General features: G+C 43.0%; 1 protein-coding gene across 2 annotated transcripts in view; it reads left to right on the plus strand.

Moving 5' to 3' along the window:
- The window catches only part of LOC136448567 (synaptotagmin-15-like), a 50583-nt gene extending 28450 nt beyond the window's left edge, over window positions 1-22133 (plus strand). For both annotated transcript variants that reach the window (XM_066448182.1, XM_066448183.1), the window contains 7 exons: window positions 5522-5755; window positions 12996-13154; window positions 14984-15092; window positions 16438-16599; window positions 17136-17250; window positions 18453-18657; window positions 20063-22133. In XM_066448182.1, the coding sequence (XP_066304279.1) occupies window positions 5522-5755; window positions 12996-13154; window positions 14984-15092; window positions 16438-16599; window positions 17136-17250; window positions 18453-18657; window positions 20063-20177 (1099 nt within the window). In that variant the 3' untranslated portion in view covers window positions 20178-22133. The remainder of the gene's footprint in view (window positions 1-5521; window positions 5756-12995; window positions 13155-14983; window positions 15093-16437; window positions 16600-17135; window positions 17251-18452; window positions 18658-20062) is intronic.
- The last annotated feature ends 2927 nt before the right edge of the window (window positions 22134-25060 follow it).

The following is a 25060-nucleotide window of genomic DNA, read 5'->3' on the forward strand; positions in this document are numbered from 1 at the left end:
TATTATAAGGGCTAGCATACGTTTTTGATATAGTGTTATAATTGGGGCCTAATCATTAGTTTCGGTATGTTTTCTGAAGTCAAAGCAGTCGTTTGAATATATATGGTTAAGGTAATTTGAAACTGATCCACATTTCAAGCCATGGTCTGGACTTGAACAATGTAACTATTCCACCAACAGGCACCATTTTATGGGAGCTATATGCACGCCTTAAAGGTACAATGTACTCTGTGTAAGAGTTTGGCATTAAAAGTGAAAATATTCTCGAGAACAAAGCCTTCATGTGGATGGCACTTTTCAGCATATTTTCATCATTATTTCGAGTTTTCTTTTAGTCTGTGAACTGTGCAACTTGAAAACAAGCTCCACAAGGACTTATGAGTTTCTGGAACCATCTCAACCTTGACCCACTTGCCGTAAACAACAACATACTGCACGCTGATAGGTCCCCTAGGTGATCTAATTACTATAGCTGGGCACACTCCAGGCTGACTTAGATAACAGCAGATGTCATGAAAACACTCCTATCTTTTCCCTTGAGGGCAGAACATAGTTATGAATTTGTCTACTTTGTAGGTTATCAATAAAGTAGGGTTTCCTTCAATACTGCAAAACACGCTTTTCAGGACAGAACGTGATCTATCAGGCCATCTTAATTACGGCTTGACCGCAGGCTTTTGTAATTTCAATAATGAATCCCCTGATAGTCTACCAATCAACGAATGGCACGTGCTGTACATGTAAATGCATTGAAGTTCAGGTTTTAATTTCGCGATAGGGAAAAAATGAAGTGCTCGCGGTGGCTTCAAGTTCGCGTTTGAAACAATAATAGCGATACAGAAACACAGGCAGAAATGTTCGCGACGAGAAGCTTACCGCGAAACCCACAGAACATAAAACCGTGCACCGCGAACATTTCTGTATTTCCAGTCACTCCCTGAGCGAGAAAGACATTTTATTTTTTTCGAAGGCGTCATTTAAACGTCTCGGACTCTGGAGTAAAGAAACTTGGTTCAAACATGACTACAAGGAATACTAGCCGACAGTTTCATTTCTGAATGATTGACGAAAAAAAGACTGACGGAAAAAGAAGTAATCTTAGATCACAGCAAACGGCGCCAGACAAACATTTGAAGACCAGATAAACCAGGATCCACTTGTCATGACGTATAGGCGACTGAAGATACATCACTGACCTAGATAGCTTGTAAAGCAGCTAATAAATCTTCTGGCGAAGGAAATCCTCGGAAGATCAGATGCAAGGTCTCCTCACTTCATCAACGCTACGTTTTTATACCCCTGGTGACAGGATAAGGACATGATAGAACTGACGGAAAGCAGAGTAGATCTGATAAAGCAATTGATTCATTGACTTTCAAAACAATTTGTATACGGAATTATAATGTAAGGGATTGCATTCGTCATTTCGGATGGTGACGTAAAGCCGGTGGCCCGTGTATGGACTAGCTTCATGTTTTTATACCCCTGCTGACAGGATAAGGAGATGATAGAACTGAGGGAAAGCAGAGTACATCTGATAAAGTCATTTATTGATTGCATTTCAAACCACTTTGTATACGGGATTATAATGTAAGGGATTGCATTCGTCATTTCGGATGGTGACGTAAAGCCGGCGGCCCCTTGTATGAGGGAGCTTTAGGCGTAAGCCTCAAGCGTCAAACCTCTGCTCGTAAAAGAACTCAACACACTTATCGAGAAGAGTAGGGTTGAACCGGTATACTCGGCTAAACACGCGAGCTGTAGCGAGGCCGCAGTGCACTACTAGCTAACGAAAAAAGCGTCATGCTTTGTCCTCAGTCTGAGGTTCGACTGCTTTACCTTTCATGATAGGAAAGTGCGATATTCTTATATTATACATATTACGTGTGTTCCAAGGTGCAAGCTTTCCGTTCTGTTATTCGATTGCACATTCTATCCACTTATTCTGCTAATCTGCTAATTTGATACGCCTTTAATATTATGCTGTGACAATCATCTTAATTACTGCACCTGTATCCCTGAGGTGGTAATTACTGCTTGATGAAAAAGGTAAAATGAGATTGGTATTTTGTGTGATGAATGTTTCTCAATTTCCGCCATTGTTCCTGTGGGCACTAATTAATAAGGGTACTACTAGTAGTAGGAGACTATGTTACCGATGGATTAGTAGCTGACGGGAAGACAGATGGCCCCTAGATATCGTTGGTAAAATCTCGTGATTGGCTTTAAAAAAACTGCATGAGATATTCAGGCGTAATTTATCACAGCGATGCTTCTACATCGTCTTTCCAGTTACCCTACCGACCCTAGCAAAAAAACTGCTGTCTAGTTGGGTTTTTTTCGGACCACTAGCAGATGTGGTTACCCGACCGACTCTGGCAAAAAACCTGCCGGCCCTAGAATCTCTTAATGTAGGCCGCTGATATAAAGAGACATAAAATTTTCGATCTGACATCTGAGTGCTGAAAATTCAAAACAGAATTCAAGAAGTCTTGCATATTTTTCAACAGACTTTCTGTATTTCAAACTTTCAAATGTTAACTTAGGCTTGATGTTGGAATGTGTAGTGAATATTTAACATGTACTTCTTTGTTTATTGATATACATGTGCTTGTACAATGTATATCTGTAGAACTTAGTGTCATTAGCTAAGAGTAGAGTAGTAATATGTTATATTGTTATTATTGTCTGTACGTCCACTCCGTGTTACATGTACATGTACATGTAGCCTACAGACAGGAATTTGAAATAAAACGTTCTATAAATACAACATGATGTTAAAAATACCAGTGTCCTTCAACAATCCGTTTTCACGGTGTTAAACAGTATACCCGTTGGATCACATCAAATATTTACAAAATGAGAAACACAATGTTTCTGCTTAATCCTTAAAAAACGCCTTCCTTCCTTGCATGGTTAGGATACATTTAATTTCCGAACACGTACGTGATATTACATTACTCGGTAGCAAATATGAATTTATAACACCAAGAAGTTGAATATTGCTTATTAGGATATGAAGACAATCTTTTTATGAGATACGTCGGTAAAATGCCCGTGGGGCTGCAATAGAAATTGTGTCTAGGGAATGAGGCTCACCCGAAATGCCTCCTCTTTTGAAGATGTTTATGAGCGAGCGCAACTGCTTGTGATAGCCCCCCTCCCCCTTTCACACGCACTATCGCAGTAACATAGTGAGACTGTTGTTTAGACCCTACAGCAATTGGATATTTCGTACATATCAGCTTTCTGCAGTAGAGACGCCTAAAGGGGGGATAAAACACCAGCCGACTCTTTCCATCCAATAAAGCTGCTCGATAGAAGTAGTCCATAAGTCAAATTGCATCTAGATACCGGCCTGAAGTGTTGCTAAAAAGAGTAGGCTGATTTCTTTGGCAGCTCTGGTAACGCTATAGTCACGATTAGAAAAGTGTAGTTTACGGGTTTTTTTTTTGCACTTTCAGGCGTGACCCCTACGTGGCTCCGCGGAACAACCTGTAGCTACCGGGCAAGTTTGGGACACGACCGGGCCCCAGGATTTTTTTTTCACTCGCAGTTAAAATCAACCCGGGACCCGGCGACAAATAGACGCCCTAAGCTAATCGTGCTAGCACCGAGAGGTACCCCCTTCCCCCGGTATCCGTCAGTCCACAGGGACAAATTTGTGGTTTTAAAGCCCTACCCAAGCTACACTGCCAACGGACATCGGTGCAAATGTGACCGTAGCATTATCGTGTATTGTGCTTTGGAAATGGCAATGACACTTAACATTTAGAGTATTTTTCGGCATTCTAAGATTGCAATCGTGATATCAAAGAAACCAATTAGGCCAAGAGAATCAAGAAGAGACTAGATCAATGGAGACAGTCCTGAAAAATAAGTGCAACGATACAGCTCTGACGTCACCTGGATACAGATCACAGAGATGACGAAAACAAAACCCTGGGGGTATTTTTCAGGTCGTTTCCGTCTTTGATCTGCGAGTGTTTTAGTCCGCTGACATTTACTCTCGGTTTACTCACTAAGCTACAGTGGCCAAACATCACCTCTTATATGATTCCTTTGCTGAGAAATGTAAAGAACACATCTTTATTTAGCACATAACATTTATGTACTAAGCCATATCTGCACCAGTACAGAGGTGCACTTTAGGTCATTTTGGTATGAACCAGAAATACGTCATATCTTCCGAACTCAGAAGTGGTGGTTGATGGTACATGACATGTAAATATTTGAGTGAGCACAAGTGAAATATATTGAAAACAAGAGCTATCCACCACTCAAAAATCACAACTACAGCACTTTTAGAAAATTAGACCTCAAACTTTTTGTTCCACTGCTGTAAGCCGTTAGAAGCCGCTAGAAGGCCCTTTTTGAACTTGACCTTTGATGTTCTTACCCCTACCAGCCTACCAAATATCATGAAGATCCATCCACAGCGTCATGAGCCATGCTGGTAACATGAAAGAAAACACACATACATACATGCCCACTGCAGCACTGTAGGAAGCCACCAGGAGGCCCATTATCAAATTTAACCTTAGTTTTGCGCCACCCAACTACCTAATAAATACAATAAAGATTCATCCACAGCTTCTTGAGTTATGCTGTTTACAAACACACACATACAACCACACATTCGGCCACAAACAAACACCCTGGCAAACCCAAAAACATAACCTTCTGGCGAAGGTAAACACTGATGTTGATTCTGTCTGCCTCCAAATTTTCTGGGGCGGAACGTTCTCTGTTAAAGGACAAACATTCGAAAGCAATTACACAAATTTCCGAGTCGATAAATGCGCTAGAACTACGGAGATCTTTTTCTATATGCCCAGGGGCTGGATCCCGGATGTCTACACTAGCTAATCTAGTTTATCAAATCAAATAGTTGCGTCCGTAAATAACAAGCTTCCGAAGCGATGAACAGAAAATTGATATCTTTGGTCACGCGGGGACGCCTATGGACTACTAGCTGATTTCTTTGTGAATTATAAATACACTTTAACAAATTTTTCAGAAGTCTGTTGATAGAATTAAGGAATTTGTGTTATTTCTATTTATCATGGTCAGACAATACTTATTTGTTTGTTCGTTCGTTCAATTGTATTGCATACCCGGTAAGCCACCCCATGGCACAACACACCAGTTTTGTACTGAACAGTACAAGCTGCATATCCGTACAGATATATTTGATCCACTCGTACCGGAAAGGGCCCATCTACTCTTTTCGATAAGTGTGGTGGGTTCTTTAACGTGCTCGAGGTGTGACTCTCCTCAAACACGGGACTCCCATTTAACGTTCTATCTGAGGGACGTCCCTACCGAAGCTAGGTACTCATTTTCACCTGAGTGAAGTGAGGACATTTGTGTAAAGAGCCTTTCTCAAGGGCACAACGTCAACGGGATAAGTCAGGGGACCCCAAATTCGAACCAAGGGCCTATGGGTTCTGGACCAAACACCCTACCACTGCGCCACCGCGACGCTCATTTTATTATTATTTTCTTGTGTTCATTGCAGAAGTTCCTCCCTGGACAACCTCGTCCCATTGCCAACAATGACGACATCTCCATCAGACAACCAGGGGAACGAGATGATGGCACGGGCGGCAGTTCCCATGGAAACCATCCCGTTCACAGTTCCCAACACTGAACGGATTCAGCCGTCTGGTCCGGGGGAACAAGTCAAACCCATCACCACAGCCTACAACTACCAGCAGCATTTCTTAGGACAACTACAGCCGGAGCTTTATAAGTGAGTGAGATCTCGTTAACATAGAAGTTCATCTGTGTTGGTAAATAACATTATGGGAAGGCTAAATTTTACGTATCCAACGCTGAGATAATTGGCTTACCCATATTTTCGGCTGACTCCCTCAGTCTTGTTCATGGAAGAGACGGGGGGCGACATATGTTATCTGGCACTTAAGAGCCGGTGCAGCAGTCACGTGTCTCAAACTTCACGTACCGGAAGCTGCAGTAGACGGCGTTAACTTTTACTTGCAACTTCTGACCCTTACTTAAACACCGAATATTCTAATTACATGTGGGGAAAGAATATGTAGCTACTGTATGTTAAAAGCGGTGGAAGACTTATCTTATCTTCAACTGCCCCATAGACGATCAGGACAGAAAACAGGTAGTCAAAGAAGAGCCCAAAACTCACACCATTTTCAGACGTTTACTGGCGAAGAACGATAACCCTTTTAACTTCCCAAAACCCACTCGTTGCAGAAAAAGTGGGACACTTCATCTTCAACTGCTTCCAAAAAAGAAGTCAAACCTAAAAATCTTACATTGTATTCCGTAGCAGTTTTTAGTAGAATAGTCCCATGTATCACTAGCTTGTCATCATTGTTAACTTGCACTGTATGCATACTTTTTCTATACACTGTTTCGTGTTGCAATTAGCCCTCGGGCAAGAACTTGTAAATAAAACTCTTAATTTAAGATCAATCATCATCTTTGAAGGCATGCAATGCAGACGTCATAGTTACGTTGAGCATCGAAGTGATCAAAAAATATCATAGCGCCACCTAAAATCTGTGAAAATCCGTCTTTTCCTTGAAAATTTTGGCCTAATCTGGAGACCTTTTTTGTCTAGAAGGAACAGGTAGAGTCTATAGTCTTTGCCCTTTTGGCCATGATTGAAATTTGTTCAGATCACCAATTTAGTTGGTGTGAGGAAAGATGTGAGTTGTTGGGTCGTGCGGATGGATACATCAGAAATCTTGGGTCAAAGGTAGGCTTTGCTTTACTACTGTCAGCTTTAATTTTCTCGGAGTTTGAGCTGAACAGCCACGGTGCTACATTCTATTTGGCATCAAGTAGACCCTTGTAACTTTCTGGTGAACAAGAAATTTTAAGATTGAAATTTCGGTTTGGTACTTTTCTGAAGCCTTGTCTCCGTGTATTTTAAAATGCTTTCCTATGGACTAGCCCTAGCTTTGATGTCAGCCCTGTCCGTCAAAGAGCGGAAGGAAGACACCATCGTGCCGGTGCATTTGAAGTCCACTTTCCGAGTAATCAATGCTGAGAGAGCTCTCAGTACGCCCACGCCATAATGACTTAGTGCTATCTCGCCATTGCCCTCTTGGTTTCTGAACCACACACGCCTTGTCGTAACGAGCAATTTACTGACATCGATTTTGGAAGCACTCCCGCTAACATTAATGACCTCTATTCAATTAGTGAGTACTTTGTCGCCGGCGCGTTATCAAAGCAAGCTGACATGCATGCGACCTGCCAACTTTCTGAATGTGATGCACGTTGCTGATTGCTACTATTAGATGGTGCATTGCCAAGACAGACAGAAACTTTTACGCTGACACACATGACACGTCAGTGCCACTCGGTGTTACCGCTGTCGCCTCAAATCACGCTCGTTCACGCGAGAGCACCAGCATTGCTGACTTAGTGCAAATATACATTACATTAATCAGACCTGTACTAGAGTATGGCCACGTGCTACTTGTAGGCTGTAACAAAGAGCAGGAGCAGAGCATGGAGAGGGTACAAAAGAGAGCGCTGCGAATAATCTCTCTGGGGGGAAGAAGGGAGGTGCCCACATTGCCAACTTTGAAAGTACGCCGTGAGGCTGCAGCTGTAAAACTACTCAGAAACATGCTGGAGGAAAATCACCCACTGCACGACATGGTTCCTCCTGCTAGGGCTCTTGCCTCAGGGCGAACCTTGAGAAATGGCACGGCCATCACTGTACCAGCAGCCCGTACACAGAGACTCAAAAACTCATTCCTGCACCAGGCTATCCGCCTTTACAACAAGGCAACTCAGTAATACCCATACTGTTACATGTAGTTTGATTACCAATGATGTTTCTAGACGAGTGGCTTTTGCTCTTAACTGTGTACGGATATTGGAAATTTATGCGCTGTTATATGTTATGTTATGTTACATGCGTACTGTTTTTTTATTAATTGTGGATGATGTTGTGTACAGTGTTTGTGTAAAAATCAACACAATTCAGCTTTTACATGTATGTAACGCTGCAAGGTTGATTTAATAAACTGAATTGAATTGAATTGAAATTGAGAGCAGATTTCAAAATGGCGCCGGAGTTTGGAAAGAGATGAGAGATGCTGGAGTAACGATTGGTGACCACACGCAGCTCTAGCTCTTATAAAAAGTAGTGCGATTCGAAAACGGCACATTTACTAATAATAAATGACAATATATTTCAACGTAGTTAAAAACATACAACTGGGAAGTCTTTTGTATAGTTCTCTTCTATACAGTTCTTGAAGTAATGCTATGCCACATAATTAACGTGGTGTCAGAGATGACGGTTCGTCAAAAGACAATATCAAATTTTCTATCACTGCCTCTGTTTGCTTCTGATTGAATAAACGAATTCATATGTCTCCCTTTCCGAACCACGAAGTCAGGATGTGTCGACGCTGGTTAGTTCAAAGAGAGATGACAGGGCGTTTGAAGTCAATATGTTTCGCTCCAACGGTTCGAAGCAAATTACCAATCACCTGCCTTTACAACAGCACCGACAGGAAAAAATGTTTCATCCCGTCTTTTACTGAGAATAGTACTATAGTTTTGTTAGCGTGGTCCATACCTGTGATGATAAGGCCGCTATGCCACTTCAATGCTCGAGGGTTGGCTAAGATGGTAGTTTTCTCCTTACCTTATTTGAAACACCTTTTATGAAGTACATCAGGTCGAAGTGTATTATCGTCTCACAAAAATTCCTAGTGGACCCGACGGCCATTCCAATTCCTGGGCACAATAGATAACGTACCTATCTGTCATGTTCAAGACGATGCGACACCTGAATACTTTCGGGTCCATAACCATCCCCTTACCTACCACCTGGGGTGATCTTCTCTCAGCGGGAAGCCTTTGATGTTCACAAGGGATGGCCCGATCTTTAGACGGCGTGACAGCGGGCCATCAATCATCAGAGAAGCACGACATCCCGGTCTGACTCCGTTAACCCCGTAATGTGAAGGCATGTGGGGTCTCAACATCGGCTTTATCCTCTTCCTTTGTGTATCAGTGGCTGTTACAGGCAACACCATGAAGCTTTATCCCATAACTGTCACAACAAGCCGATATGGGGTCCAAACTTGCACTACTTCGTCTATACCCCAAAAGCTATCGACCACTCAAAAAAATCACGACCATAGCCTTTCAAGAACTTGAACTCATACTTTGAATTCCCCCTGTAGAACCCTCAATTAGGCCCATTATCGAATTTTACAGCCTTTTCCATAACCCTATCCAGTTATCAAATTGTATGACGATCCATCTACAGCATCTTGAGTTATTCTGGTAACAAACAAACGTAGAAACATAGAAAGTCCGTTGCAGTGACACAGGAAGCCACTATGTGGTCCATTCTTGAACTTGACCTTTATCTCTCAAAACGAAGTCCACCGTTGTAGATGGTCTCTCTCCGCATGCCACTTAACACCCCGCCACAGAAAGTTATCAACATTTCGTTTAGCAAGAACCTCAAACCAAGGCAATGAAGGCCTCGTGAATGTCTCCTCAGTAGCCTGATAGATGACTTCAAGTTGTATCTACACCAGAGCATTAGAATGGAGGCTCATGTGTTGAAATATCTCAAAGAGCTAGCAACAAACAAACGACAAAGGGGCAGGATGTACAAAGACGTGCACTGATTTGGTTGTAAATTACAGTCTAACCTTAGTTCTGCCGATTCAACCAAGAACAGGCAATATTATTATCATTATTATTTGTCTTTTCGATTCCTACCCACATACCAAAAATCATAAACATCCATTCACAGCTTCTCGAGTTATGCTGTCATAACATGCATTCATAGCCACTCTACAATAGCAAACTGACAAACATAGCCTTCTGGCAAAGGTAATAACTGTCAGGGTTATTGAGTTCATGATCATCTAATCAAATGATGTTTAGTGTCAGACACATATCGCTACAGTCCGCTGATTCTAAGAAATTGCAAACAAAGACGATAATCCATTGTGACAAGCACCGCAATATCAGATTACATATTTGCTACCTATTGTTTTATAACATGTCTCAAGAGATATTCTCTCTTATTCAGCAATTTCTCCATAATATGTCGGTTGAAGTGAGTTGAGGATGTGGATATCTTGGCAGTGCAGCCTGTGAAGTTCAATGCACTTTATAACAGTCTAATCATTGGACCAAGGAGGTTCTTTGTTGGCCATGCAGAATCACATGAAGGGAAGGCGGTCGTCGTTTAGCAGCAGGCATTTGAGAACACGGCAGAACGGAGATCAGAGAGTTTGACATGAAACAAGAACTACACACGGTGGTTACAGGTTGTTTCGCTACATTGTCAGTTTGCTACAGTACGTTTCGCTACAGGACAAGTCGTTTCACTGAATGGTTTCAAGTCGTTTTGCTACATTTATGATATCATTTCTCGCGAAATAACTGATATTTCTCGCGAAACGACTTTGACCATGTAGCGCAACGACTCCAGTCATGTAGCGAATCGACTATAGCGAACGGACAAAGTAGCTTAATGATCGGTAACCCACCGTGCTTGCTGGAATTCAGAAAACTTTTTACAAAGCTCGAAATGATCTTCAATAACGTTTGTCATAACTACAGTTGAAGGTTGCGGTGTCCTCAATCGATATGCCGTTTGCCGTTTACGTGGAGACTAAAGAAAAACTTTCCAGTTAAGTTTCCGTCGTTTCAGGGACACGCAGGGTTTGATGCCGTCAACAGACGGAAAATCACAGAATACATCATCAATGCTATGAAACGACTTTCGCTACACACTGCCAAGCGTAACGTTGCAACCAACTTGTAAATCAGATCCAGGTCGGAGATTACAAGCCTGTCAATTAGCCCACGGCAGTAAAAGGACGTTTACCGACTGACAGCTGAAAGGCAATGATTTGAGCAGGATGTTTTCTCATAATCCTACACTGGGCGGAATATTGCATGCATACTGCATGCGTACATCGCGGTTTCTTTTTCTTTCCAGTTCAATGGTTTTCGTTTGTGATAGAGAGTGAGAAATATAGTGTGTGTATGTGTTTGTGTGTGTGTGCGCGCGTGTGGTATGTGTGTTTCTGTGTGTGTGTGTGTGTGTGTGTGTGTGTGTGTGTGTGTGTGTGTGTGAGAGAGAGAGAGAGAGAGAGAGAAAGTGTGTGTATGTGTCTTTCTCTGTGTGTGTGCCTGTGTGTGTGTGTCATTCTGTGTGTGTGCCTGTGCCTGTGTCTGTGTGTGTGTGTGTGTGTGTGTGTGTGTGTGTGTGTGTGTGTGTATACTCACACGTTGCTTCGAAACAATACAGAAAGAGCACGAATTATGGTATAATAAATTCCCGTACTCATTTCTCATTCACTACTCCTTGACATGTATGACATCTGAAGGCCGGGTATCATAGAAAGACAGGAGAGCGAAGCACAAAAAGGCTCCCAGAGCCCTTCAGTGAGAAGGTTTTACCTTTCTGTCTGTTATGATTGAGGCACCCACCCGAGGGTATTGACCGAGCATTGCGGATTCAGGCCTCGCGTATAAAGGATGCAATTGGGAAACCAAAGCTACTATACCTCCCGCCGTCGGTACTCAATTAGTATGTCTGAATCCTTCTTAAGGATTTAAGTGCTCAGGTACAATAAAAGCCTTTCAACGTGATATTTTATACAGCAGGCTGCTGGCCTGACATTGGCCTCGATAATGCATATAGCGCTACTACCCCCAAATATCTCCTTTCCCAAAGTGAGTTCTACAGAAAAGGTGATGATCTGAAAAATGGATAAAGGGTTCCAGCAGCATCGGTGACTGATGGAGCTTTTTATGAGATTTGATAGAAGAGAAAAAGGCGTGAGCGCATCGCTGGCTTCTGGCCGAGAGACACTTTGCTAGCCAAAATGTCTGCACGATGAAACGCGTGCGATGAATGGTAAGGACGTTGGTAATGGTTTGAGGGTGTAGCAGTTACTAACGTGGTTGTTAAGGTAACAGAACAGAGATGTGCGGCGCCGGCAATATTCAACGTCTCTTCACAATTTTGCCCGATTAAAGTGTGTATTGCTTCGTGATGTGGCGTCGAATGGCCCTGTGGCCACGGTAGCGGGATCGAGAGGTCAGGGGTTCGATTCCTGGCATTTGAAGGTACCGGCTGTGGCCTTCTTCACCCCACCTAAGTGTAAAATGAGTATCTGACTTCGGTTGAGGAAGCAAAAGGAAATGGAAAAGGGGGATTGGCTCCGCATTTCAACACCGTGCTCTAGACACCGTTGGTTAACACCCACTGCCCTTACAGTACTGTATGGCTTCAAAAGGGCTATAGCTTTACCTTACTTATTCTAGGACACACAAGTTCAATGTATGGACATCCTCTCCATCAGTTACCTCTAGGACGGACGTCCGTACGTTCGCACCTACGATCCGTTTGCTGCATTCGTATGCACTTGGGCATGTCATCTTCTAGTATATACGCGAGATGACGCTCTTTTTTTTTACACCGTAGCAGTTTTTATAGATAATTCAACAGAACAACACACACATCTTAAATGTATGGAATAGTCCACAACTGTTGCCAGTAAGCATTTTTACTTTTAATCACCATGAAAAATTGAAAAATTATTTTGTGTGTGTCTCTTTGTGCGTGTCTATGTGTCTGTGTGTCTGTGTGTTTGTATTTCCGGCTTTGGTAGTCATTGTAACTGAAGAACCTCTGAAAGGATTATAATGATATTTCGCATGTGGGTAGCTGTTGGGAAGACAATCGTCAAGGTCGATTTTGGGCCCCCTGGTATGTGACCTTGGTACTGCAGCAGAACTTTTGTTTTTGTATCTTTTGACCTGGACGTGCTAGGGTCTTGTTCTTTTTTTTAAAGATAGCTATAGCTTTTAATGTGAGAAAGAAGTGGTCTAGGTTTGGGCCCCCTAGCAGCTTGCTCCAGAGCTGCCGGGTGGTTTTGTCAATCTTCCAAGGAGAATAACTGAAGAAAGGAACGACGGATTTGTTGTTGTTGTCTTACTAGGTACACCGACGAAGACGATGAGACGGAGAAGAACCTCCCTCCAAGTCCCTCGGGAAGAATCTGGTTCTCTGTTGTGTTTGACGCATCTGTGCAGACTCTAACGGTGTCTATTCTCAAGGTCAAACACCTCCCTCCACGAGACAAGAACAACGCCAGCAGGTATGTATAGGCCCGATCACACATATCCGAACATGGCCTCAAGACCTTCCGCCAACTATGTTCGGCGCGGTTGGCTGTTGGTCGGCTGCGCCAGTCGAATGTTTTTAAATTAGGTCAGACTGCTCCCGACCTACCGCCCACCTTGGTTGGCTAATGGTCGGGAGCCATGTTGGGCTTAAGGGACGTTGCAGTTTGAGGGATTGTGCATTCAGGTTAGCCTCTTTCAGGCTTCAGAGGTGGCTGGAAAGAGTAGAAATTGGCCAAATAGACAGATAACATGCAAGAGGGGTTAGTCTGCTAAAGGGGTACAGTTTGCCAATGGCAAATTGGACCCTCTCTCCGTAGCCGACTCCCTTAGCATACTATTCACTCTATTTGGCCAATTTCTGCTATTTTCCAGCCATCCGCGGGGCCTGGTAGAGGCTACATTCTGGTCTCGTGCAAACAGGATGCAATTAGGAAAAGCAAAGCTACTTTTCGCCGTAGGCACTCAATCAGTGGGCGGAAGGGACAAACGCACCTTTTAAGGACGGAAGTGTTCAAGGACAGAAAACAGATCTTTTTCGAAAGGTATTCGGGATAACATTGACCTCGGTAATACCCACCTTTAAACCTTCCCAATTGGAAAAAGGGGTCCCGCCGGGTAGTTGACTTCTTCTTCTTTTTAATTTTATTTTGCACTTTCGTGCGTGACCCCCTATGTGGGCTGTCAGCCTTTACATCTACGTGGAGACTGAAAAAGCCTTTCCAGTTAAATCTCCGTCGTTTCAGGGCCACACAGGCTTTGATGCCGTCAACAGACGGAAAATCACAGAATACATCATCAATGCTATGAAACGACTTTCGGTACACACTGCCAAGCGTAACGTTGCAACCAACTTGTAATTCAGATCCAGGTCGGAGATTACAAGCCTGTCATTTAGTCCACGGCAGTAAAAGGACGTTTACCGACTGACAGCTGAAAGGCAATGATTTGAGCCGAATGTTTTCTCATGATTCTACACTGGGCGGAATACTGCATGCATATTTGCGTACATCGCAGTTTTTTTTTCTTTCCAGCAGAATGATTTTCATTTGCGATAGAGAGGGAGAAATATAGTGTGTGTGTGTGCCCGAGAGCGTGCGGTATGTGTACATGTGTTTCTGTATCCGTCTGTGTGTGTGTGTGTGTTTGTGTGTGTGTGTGTGTGTGCGTGTGTATCTGTGTGCGTGTGTGTTTCTGTGTGTGTGTGTGTGTGTATGTATGTGTGTGTGTGTGAGTATGTATCTGAGAGAGAGAGTGTGTGTGTGTGTGTGTGTGTGCATGTGTGTGTGTATGTGCGTGTGTGTGTGTGTGTGTGTGCGTGCGAGCGATTCTGCCTGTTAAACTATAGGCGTGTGTGTGTGCGTGGGTGTGGGTGTGGGTGTGTGTGTATGTGTGTGTGTGTGTGTGTATGTGTGTGTGTATATGTGTGTGTGTGTGTGTTAAAATCAACGCGGGACCCGGAAACAAATAGACGCCGTGCGAACACCGGAAGCCATAAATTTATCCCGACGGACTGCCGGATACGGGGAGGGTACCTCTCGGTGTTTTCACGATTAGCTTACGTCACCTTCTTGTGGCCGGGTCCCGGGTTGATTTTAAATGCGTGTTTAAAAAAATCTGGTGGCCGACCGTGGCCCAAAATGCCCGGTAGCCGCAGGGTATCCAACATGGCCATGAAGTGGTCACCCCGAAAGTGCAAAAAAGCACTAAACTACCCGGCGGGGCCCCTTTTACTAACTGTGAGCGTAGCTTTAGTGGGTATATTTCAGACCTATTGACATGTATGTCCTTTGCTCCCCCTCAGAGACACGTTCGTTCGAGTGTACCTACTGCCTGACGAACGGATGTCTCAACAGTCCAAGGTGCGCCGGAAAACCCTCAATCCGCGCTTCAACGAAACCTTCGTTTTTCAGGTAAGCTGAAAATTTGTCATCTTAGTATGTCGGACACTTCAAACATATAGTCAAGATCTACCGTATTCTGTATCACTCACATTCTCTATTGGCATGTCTGATGGACAAATGAGAACGAGATATCAAAGTCTACCTACATGTACTCTCACGAATCAGTCGTATCCTTCAATAGAATATACCAGGGATTATGCGGGAATCTATAAATCAGCGGCTAAAACGTATATGCTCCTTGTAATACTAACCATGCATCACCTGGTGATTTCATTATGCCGAAGGCAATGTGTAGGCGACCTTATGTATTCAACTATTATTTGAATAATCCAAAAAAACTATTTGTGAATTATCCACATGCTATTGAAAAGAGGTTCAGTACCAAGGACGGGATGTCAAACTGCGGTCCACTGTTCATTGCATTTCATGAAACATAATGAACTTTTCCACGTACATTAGGCCGGTAAATACTGCATAAAACGAAGTATTACTAGTAACGAATTTGTCCCTTTCGTTACAACGATTAGCTTTTTAGTCGGTTAAACCCGGATCGTAAGGAATTCAATTATATCTGCCCTCCTATATACAGGTCCTGACCAAAACCCTTATCTGAGTAGACTAGGGCAAAGTAGCAGTCTCATCTAACATTATACTTTTTATTTCTCCTTGAATCCGATCATTCTTGAAACACTTAGGCACCTTGTGGTCTTCTGTTAGCAGTACTTTTGATCAGTGAACCGTGTTGACTTACTTTTAATCTATTGATCCAGAGGATGGTCGCAAATTTTGTTTTTGACTGGGTTTTCGAAAGGATATCAAAGCGAAGCATCAAAGAAGCCAAAAGATTCGCCTGAAAGCTAAATCTCAAAGGGACACAAATTAATGTAGACGGTTACAAAGAACACAGGCGGCCGACTGCGAACAAAAGCTTTTTAGACTCTCAGATGGGCTAATATAAATCAAAAGGTTAGACTGCTATGTCTTTTGAAGTTTCGTCTTTGAAGTCATGGGGCAAATGTTTCCTAGGACTATCATGTGTTTAGGAGAGTAGAAAGTATTACTGATGCTCCGTTTATGATATAATCACATTTGCACTGGTGCCCCAGTTTGGGGTGTAGCCCTGGCCGAGCTCTGAAGCGACAAATTTCATCGGACACTGCTGGTATCTCTCCACACTTTCACGATTAGCTTACGGTGTCTATTTATCGCCACGTCCCGGGTTGATTTTAACTGCGAGTTTAAAAAAATCCGGGGTCCTGGCCGTAAGCAAACATAGCCCGGCAGTTGCGCGGTGTCCCACGTGGCCCCCTTTTCCAATTGGGACCATAACATTATTCTTGTTCCGAAACTCCAGGTCTCTGAAACAGAGGTACGAGAGCGCATGCTCAGACTGTCCGTGTACGACATGGACAGGAGACGGGTGCGCCACTCCCTGGGTCACGTGATCCTGCCGTTAACGGAGGTGGACCTAGCAAAGGACGAGCTGATGTGGAGAGACTTGGAGGACGCTGCTCATGTGGGTCAGGATTGCATGTTTTTGGTGAAGCCTCAGGAGTTGGGGCTTGTAAATATTCCGAAAAACTCCGCCTTACCGTGGGAATGAATTGTTGGCGTCACATTTAAGTGTAGTATATGGTTTATGTAACATCCTAGAATGTGTATCACTTGCAAAGTTAATCACAAGGTCCCTTACAATAACAATATTTTTTTGATACCTTGGCAAAGCATTTTTATGATTGGCAATCCTTTCTTGGTAGCGTGCGCAGGTTAACGAGAAGCCGTGAGTTCGATTCCAGATGTGTCACTCACTGGACATGCACGCTATCAGAAGGGTTGCAGTCTTTAGGACGGGATATGAAGGCATGGTCCGCTGTTCATTGTGCTTGTCGAAAAGAGCTAGGGGATTTTCCCGGTACAGTGAACCTGTAAACCTTTATCCACATTAGCGTCTGTCTTCTCTGTCACGACCAGTAAAAGAATAGCTCTTCAGTGAGCAAAACTGGTTCGATATCACTTCCTCGACCCCTTAGTTTGTTTCTCTTTGTCTCCCAGGCGTCCACTGTGGGTGAGCTGAACGTGTCCCTGTCCTATCTGCCGTCCATGGACAGGTTAAAGGTCGTCATATTACGCGCCAAAAACTTCAGAAGATTGGAATTCGACGACACAGGTAAAAAGGAAATCACAGCGAGAATATCTACTCTATAAGTTGTAGTTTTAACGTCTCTAAGGTATCTTTTTTTCTTACTCTCAAACTGCGTAATAGGAATAATTCCATAAAAACACTCGAAAGAAGATAATCCACCCAGGCCTTCTCGGGTTATTATGTTAACAGACGGAAGGACAGATACACAAACGATCGCTTAAAAATTATGGCCTCTATTCTTCACAGACAGGCCCATGTACCGCAGTAATGAGCCTAAACTTACCCCCGAAGATGACATACCTATGCGTAATACAGGCTTTAAAAGTCACAGGGAGCATCAGCTCCAGCCTCGTTTTTGGCCGGTGCAACTTCTTGCGCGGTCCCGTTAAAATTCAAAATGGCGGCGGTATGTGGAATAGGGTCTATTAGTATGTTTTATTACAGTTTTGCGTAGCAAAACCTTTGTTGGATCCATTGGTATGTGTGGTGGCCGGTCTTGAATTGTGACGTCACTGGGTCGCCATACCATTTTATTGGGAGGGGCGTTTTTGGGGTCGCTAGCGTTCTCTCTACTATTAACAAATTGGCACACAACTGTCACACATTTAACTCAAATAAAAATAAAAATTCAATACCAATTCATATTCATAAAAATATCTGCAAAAGATCCCGTAACCGCTAAACTAACATAGCAAACCTGAAGAATATGTAGCACAAAGACTTAACTCTAGTGTTGAAATAATCTCCAAGCAGATCTATAGGTTGCATAAAGACCGTATCAAACTGGCAGAGGAAGTACGTTTTCGCGGTACAGCTCTGTCCAAGTGGACGGCCTCTCAGTCGCGGTCTGGAGGTGTCAGACGGTGCGCAGCCGAACCGAGACAGCCCGGCATGGCGCCGCACGCAGAGAGTAATAAACTCACTTACAGAAGCACAGTTTAATTAGGTAACAATTAGATGTTAATAGCCTTTGTTCAGACCGACTTGTTCCAGACCTTGGATCGCATTACAAGCTCCTTCTTCCAGTTGGATACGGTCTTTGCAATCCATTGGGTCTGGTTGAGACTAGTGTTGAAACTCGAATCAGTGTATTGCTGAATGAACGTAGTCTCCAACCAGACCCAATGGATTGCAAAGACCTCTGCCAGTTTGATACGGTCTTTATGCAACCTATAGATCTGCTTGGAGATTAGAATGAACGGTCTATCTTCTGCCTCTCTGTGCAGCCGTGTACGTGAAGGTTCAGCTAATGCACGGTAGAAAACCCGTGAAGACGAAGAAGACGGCTCCCCAGCAGGGCCACTGTGAGCAGGTGTACAACGAGTCCTTCTCCTTCACCGTCAACGCCAAACAGCTGGAGCAGACCAGCGTGCAGGTCACCATCGTCGCCACTGGCAACGGCAGACTCAGCTCAGACGAGGAGTACGGCAGGTATGTCGTGCACGTCACTTTTACCCTTACTGAAGCCCCGGACCCGCGACTGGCGGCGTCGCTGCGGCCGATCAAATTGACAAATCACCCTACGAATTTCATTGAAAAGAAACTAATCTTTTTAAGCTTTGCGTGTTTTGTTGTCTTTTTGATTCATACGTTTTGGACGATATTCCCACTATAAAGTCAAGGGTAACTCAAATCCAGTTTAGGACGAAGCTACACCGCCAGCGTACCGTGGGTCCAGTGAGAGGGGGGTTTTACTACTCTACCAAACTGAATACGCTGACTATAGGAAGAATAATTTGCCAGGGGAGTTTGGCCACCACAGAGATTGGCCGGTCGTGCAATCGAAGTAGAGATTGACCGGCTGCGCAATCGAAGGGGAAATGTTAACCTTCCCGCGGACTGACTGTTTTTGGCCATTTACTACCCTTTCTGACGAATTCTGTGGCCCATAACCCCGTAGTAAAGTGGAGGACAGTTACTTACAGTTACATTTAGAGTAACACGTTTCTTTGAATAATATTCGTGCCATGCAATTTTATCCCTACCGCGAAGTCAATTCCCAACAAAAAATTCTCATTTCACAGTGTTCTAAAATCCCTCCATCAAACACCCGTAATGTAAATGATAAGTGTAGAACCCACTTACATGTGATAAATTGTTACCGGTCGTAAGTGTGGCTAATGGTTATTGACTGAGTGTTGCCTATGTCAGAACCACAGGTGGGTGAACCAAACGTAACACGGCAATACGTGTAAAAACGCATAATTCCTTCTATGCTCGTTCTCATTTAAATATAAACATTTTGTAACTTCCGTTACCGTTTGAAGTAAGACGTTTCTGACATTAAGATTTGCCACATATAAGGTGCCAAACTGTCGTTTTTATGACGACTTTTCTGGCTTTTAAAAACGACAGTTTGGCACCTTATATGTGGCATATCTTAATGTCAGAAACGACTTACTCCAAACGGTAACGGAAGTGACAAAATGTGTACCTTTAAATGAGAACGAGGGTCAGGCGTTATATCATACGCAGCAGTGGATGGAGGGGTGACGCTATGCAAAATGATCTTTCAGTAACAAGTCCTAAGGATAGAGAAGTGTACATCATTCGAACTGTACAAGTATGACTAAAAAGATAGCGTAACACATCAAGCGTAAAAAGAATAGATGAAATTTGTTTAGCACTCTGTCAAATCGCTCGGGTGCTGCTAGGAAGCCAACGTGCCGCACGTCCAGAGAGATACCCGCTCTCATTGGATAACTTATTGCATGTATGTAACTTGTGTGTGCTTGTTTGCCCTTTATATCTTATCGGTCAAAGTCACCACATTTAGATGCGTGTGGTATAACATGACGTCATGATAAGTGGTCACGTATTTTGTCTTACGTCATAGGTTCGTGCTGGGACCGTTCATGTTCGCCCGAGGGGAGGAGCTCCTTCATTGGCAGGAAATGCTGGCCGAACCGCGCAAGGTCATCACCAGATGGCACTCACTGACGACATCGTGACGTCACGTGATGACGTCACCGGGTCACCTTTGATCAGGACACCTCCGATTTCGGAAGGCAGCGAACCTTAGGCCATGTTTATTCGATAATATGGATGACATTGTCTGGGAACCCCAAAACTGATGCGATCGTGCGAAAAAGGAAGTTTGGCAAAAAAGTTACCGTACCGTACAATGGATTTCTTCTTTGACATTGTCATTCTATGAAATTGGTATCAGTTTTCCGATATTTCTTTTGCATCACACAATATATACTTGCTCGTTTTGCAGCTGCTTTGTACGGTTTACGGTATGATGGAAACCCTATTTTTTAAACGGACGAACATTGATGCACGCACCGATGCCATCCATCTAATCGAATCAATATGGCCTTATCTATATCTACTGAAAGAGATTTCCATTCATAGATAAGAGCAATGCATTTTAATTTTGTATGGTTTTCTCTACGTGTAACATTCAAAAAGATATCAACTTTCGGTAACTTTTACAGAGATTCACTGACCCATGTAACATAAATGTCCATGGTATCAGATGCAAGTGTAGTGGAAGAAACTACGAGAAAGTTTTTGGGGTCTTTCTAGACGGCAAGTTTTGTAGCAGATTTTGTAAGTGTTTCTACACCTAACCTCATCTAGATTTAGCCACAGAGTGTATTAGTAAAGATTAATTGTTATCTGCAAAGGGTTGTAAACTGTTGTAAATGATATCAATAAAATTTGATAATTGTTGGAATTGATAGTATGGGCATGAACGCATTCGGCTTCAGATGATGATGTACAGATTTGACTTGTGATACACAAAATGGTTTCATTTGATGTTATGTAAATAACAATTATATTTTCCCCTCTGAGTAGGGTATTGTCTTTTGCGTAACAAGTATCTAATAATGTACATGTATTTAATAGAAAGTGTGACATATATTTGAGTTTATTCAACAGCGTTCTTCTTTTGGGGTTATGCAACCGTCAGAATGATGGTAAAGTTGAAGGTCATGCTCACACCCATCTGTCTTTTCGTGTGCAAAATGTCCCCAAAATAGTGTGAAATAAAATATTTCCTACTCAGAGAATTGACTCACCGGGATTTTCGACCGAATCACTCAGTCTTTTTCAGCTATCTGACTCAGGCGATGTACCACGTGATTTCCACGCAGGTGTGACGTCAGCGCTGGGTCAAAGTTATTCGAAAGTTGGTATCGCCCGCCGTCCAGGTTGAAAGAAGGTTGCTGTGCCCGGGACGGGGGGCGATACCAGCTTCTGACAAACTTTGACCCAGTGCTGACGTCACACCTGCGTAAAAAGCACGGGTCTACAACGTTTGGTCAGATAACTGAAGAAGACCAAGGAAAAGACCGAGCGATTCGGTCGTAAATTCCGGTGAATCAATTCTTGGGGAACAGTTTACTTATCATTATGCAATGTACCCACTTAGATAAACGTTTATGCTAATTACCAAAGTAAATTTGCAGCTGTCTTGTAGAAAATGATCTGGAGAACGCACTTGTGAATTGTAAATCATCAGTTCTGCTCTAGTCATGGTGCAAGACCAAGTGTAGATAGATTCTACAAAAGATGTAAATGTTTTCACCTATTATTTTGTTCTTGACTGATTTGTATCAACTTTGCAGACGACATACTGAGATGTGAGTCAGTGCCGTCTATATCTAGACAATTGAAGCTAGCTCACAAAACACTTAACGGCGTCTACCACAATATATCTTACGGAGCGATAACAGGAAAATGATGTACATGTGTATTTGGAAATGTACGATCACGGCTCAGGCTCAGTTGCACAAATAAGTTTTCCATTCATATTGAAAAAGCCCAAAAGTCAACGTTAATTCATTCCATGTCGATGAAATAGATGAAATAATTTCTACTATACTAAATAGATTGTATGTGTTGCTAGCATTCCTTTGCTATTGAAGAAAAATGAAATAAAAAATCTATACGCGAAATTTTGTGTCATCCTTATTAATCTTAAACATTTTATGTTTGTAATAGTTAATTTGTATGTCGGCAGGACTGGAGTATAGTAGGTTGGAAACGTTTTTGGCACCCCTTGTGCAGTCAGTCCTATCCATACGTATCCAAAATTTTGACCATGATGACTAAGCAGTTAGGGAGGTAAGAGGCGGTTGAAGGATAGGGATGTCATTTGATGTTGATGAAATAATAAACAAATTTTTACTAAATTGATTGTGTTGCTAGCATTCCTTTGCTATTGAGGGAAAATTAAAGAAAACAAGGTAGGCAATAAAAACTATTGCCATGGCACTGTGCCTTGTAAAACATTCGAAGAAAAAAGTTTTTCTCTCAATTATTCATAAAGTGACACCTGGTCCTGACAATTCAGCATAGACGAACCCATTATAGCACGAAGCTAGAATTGATGTGGGGTAAACGTTATTACATAGACGCCGTCAGTGTTTGGAAGAGGAGCGCCCTCTGGCATTTTAAAGGTGAAGGACTGCAGCAGGCTCGGGAAGAGCAGTAAATTTCTATCCTGGCCAGCTGCTCACCAAGACACACACGTCGGCCTGGAAATACAGAGTGACTAGTAGTAAAAAGAATAGAAGTAGAAAGAATGTAAGCATCACTGTGGTGAAATTTGTGCAATAGTAACATATCTGATAATAAAGCCTGATAGTTACCTCCTCCAAAGGCATGATGGCAGTTGCGCCGCTGCAACTGGAAGAGCTCCCAGACTTCCTTCCTGCTCTAGCACCAGCACCCTCTGTCTCGTTTTGGGATATGTGACATAGGTTGGAGAATGTTAAAATTGGAAAAGCCACCGGCAGTGATGACATCTCACCCAGAATCATCCGTGAGTTTGCCTTCGAACTGTGTCAACCGCGGTGTAACATAATGAACACGTCGCTCAGTCAAGGTGTGGTTCCTGACGCTTGGAAGGACGCAGACGTGGTCCCAGTTCCCAAGGAGACCCCGCCAAGCCCGACGAAGCTCAGACCTATCTCCTTGACATCGATCTTTGCGAAAGTGTGCGAGGGATTTGTCACGGACTGGCGTCTTCGCGACATTCTTCCAAGTATTGATTCACAACAATATGATTCACTCCGTGGTCGCTCTACCACACATTACATGACTCTTCTCACGCACAAGTTGCTAGAAGCAGCGGACAAACGGACAAACCTGGCCATGTGATCACACTTGTACTTACGGACTTCTCGCGTGCTTTCGACTCCGTACACCACAAGACCGCCATCAATAAACGGATCTATCTCGGCGTCCGCCCATCACTCGTGCCATGGGTCAGCAGCTTCATCTCGGGTGGGCGACAGAGAGTTAAGGCCCCCTCTCATTGGGCTGCGGTACTGTGGCGGTAACGTGCGGTAGCGTGGAAATGGCTACCGCCGCAGTGCCGTGCACAGACCTCGGCGTACCGTCCTAGTGACGTCTCAGTGCCGTACCAGTGCCGGTCCACACCGCGGGCGTGCCGGTTGAAATGGCGTTTTTTTTCAAAATTTGAAAAAAAACGCAAGTGGCAAAGTGCCGCGCGCTCGCCGGGAGCTTACCGGGAGCTCACCGCACGCGCTATTGTGTAAAAGTGATATGTCAGTTTCAAGATTATACGTATATTCTATAACATGTTACCTTTGTTGCACCAAGTGTCATAAGTGAAAATCCTTTTATCACTTGAAACCAATTTTTGATGCATTTTTAAAAATAATTTTGCATTGTATTTTGATCCATTGACAGCACTGCGATGTCTGATTACTTGAAAGCACTACCATGAAACTGCAATCGGTCCATTTCCCTAGCTATTGATCTGTTTAATAGTTTGTTTAAACCTAATTCAATGCATTGTAGTGAGGTTGAGGATTGTAGCTGTAGATCCTCTGATATTTTCATTGGGATATTGCTTTATCCCACTGAAAATTAGATCTCTGCATTGTACATTTATTCCAGTACGGAAGTTGATAGACTAGTCGCTCAGGAAAGGAATCAGACCACTCGTCTACATGCACTCGCCCTGCTCTTGTGCCATTCAAGAATTACAGTGATAAACTGAACTTGATATACCAGTCAGGCACTGTATCTCAAATTTTACTCAATGTTTCGCCGTAAGGGGTGAATTAGAAGAATTCCTATTGATCGTTGATAGTCAAACATAGTTGATTAGATACTCTCGCTAAGATTAAGTAATTTACCTACTAACAGGATTATTAAAAAAAAACATACAACACTTCATCATTCGAAGAAGAAAATGACTGGGCTACTCACGTTCAGGACATATTATGTAGACATGTTTGGCTTAGCCCCGCAGTTAATGTTAATACCGTTTTGGATATACATTTAAAGAAAGTGTGAAACTCACGTTTCTCCCTGGCTGGAGGGAACCACTTAGAAACATTAGTAAACTCCACACATTTTATAAAATCAAAAATCACTTTGGTAGGGAAGACTATATCACATCAAATCATAATAAACCAATAAGCATAACTACACTGAGAATCAGCGCACGTTGTCTAGAAGTTGAAAAGGATCGACACCACAACACACCAGGCACTCACAGATTGTGTCCCACATGTTATGAAAATATTGAAGATAAATTTCAATTTGTAATGGCCATCACCTTTCCCACTTATGGCGAAGAGACAGATGCGCTATTACAAAGTATTACTACTAAGACAAACTTCAGCCTATCTGGTACACAGAACGATATGTCCCATGTATTGTTGTCATGTCCAACTCCTATACCACCTACATAAATCAATTTCATTATACTTCATCCTAAAAGCGAGGGAAAAAATAATCCATACATGGCTTTATTGTAATTCATACACTGTTATCGATAATGTTTTGTACAGTACTTATAATTGTAGGATAGGTTAGCCTTGCAGTATTGTTGATTTAGTGCCAT

Source organism: Branchiostoma lanceolatum, chromosome 14, assembly GCF_035083965.1.
Source record: "Branchiostoma lanceolatum isolate klBraLanc5 chromosome 14, klBraLanc5.hap2, whole genome shotgun sequence".
In the NCBI taxonomy this organism is placed as follows: domain Eukaryota; kingdom Metazoa; phylum Chordata; class Leptocardii; order Amphioxiformes; family Branchiostomatidae; genus Branchiostoma; species Branchiostoma lanceolatum.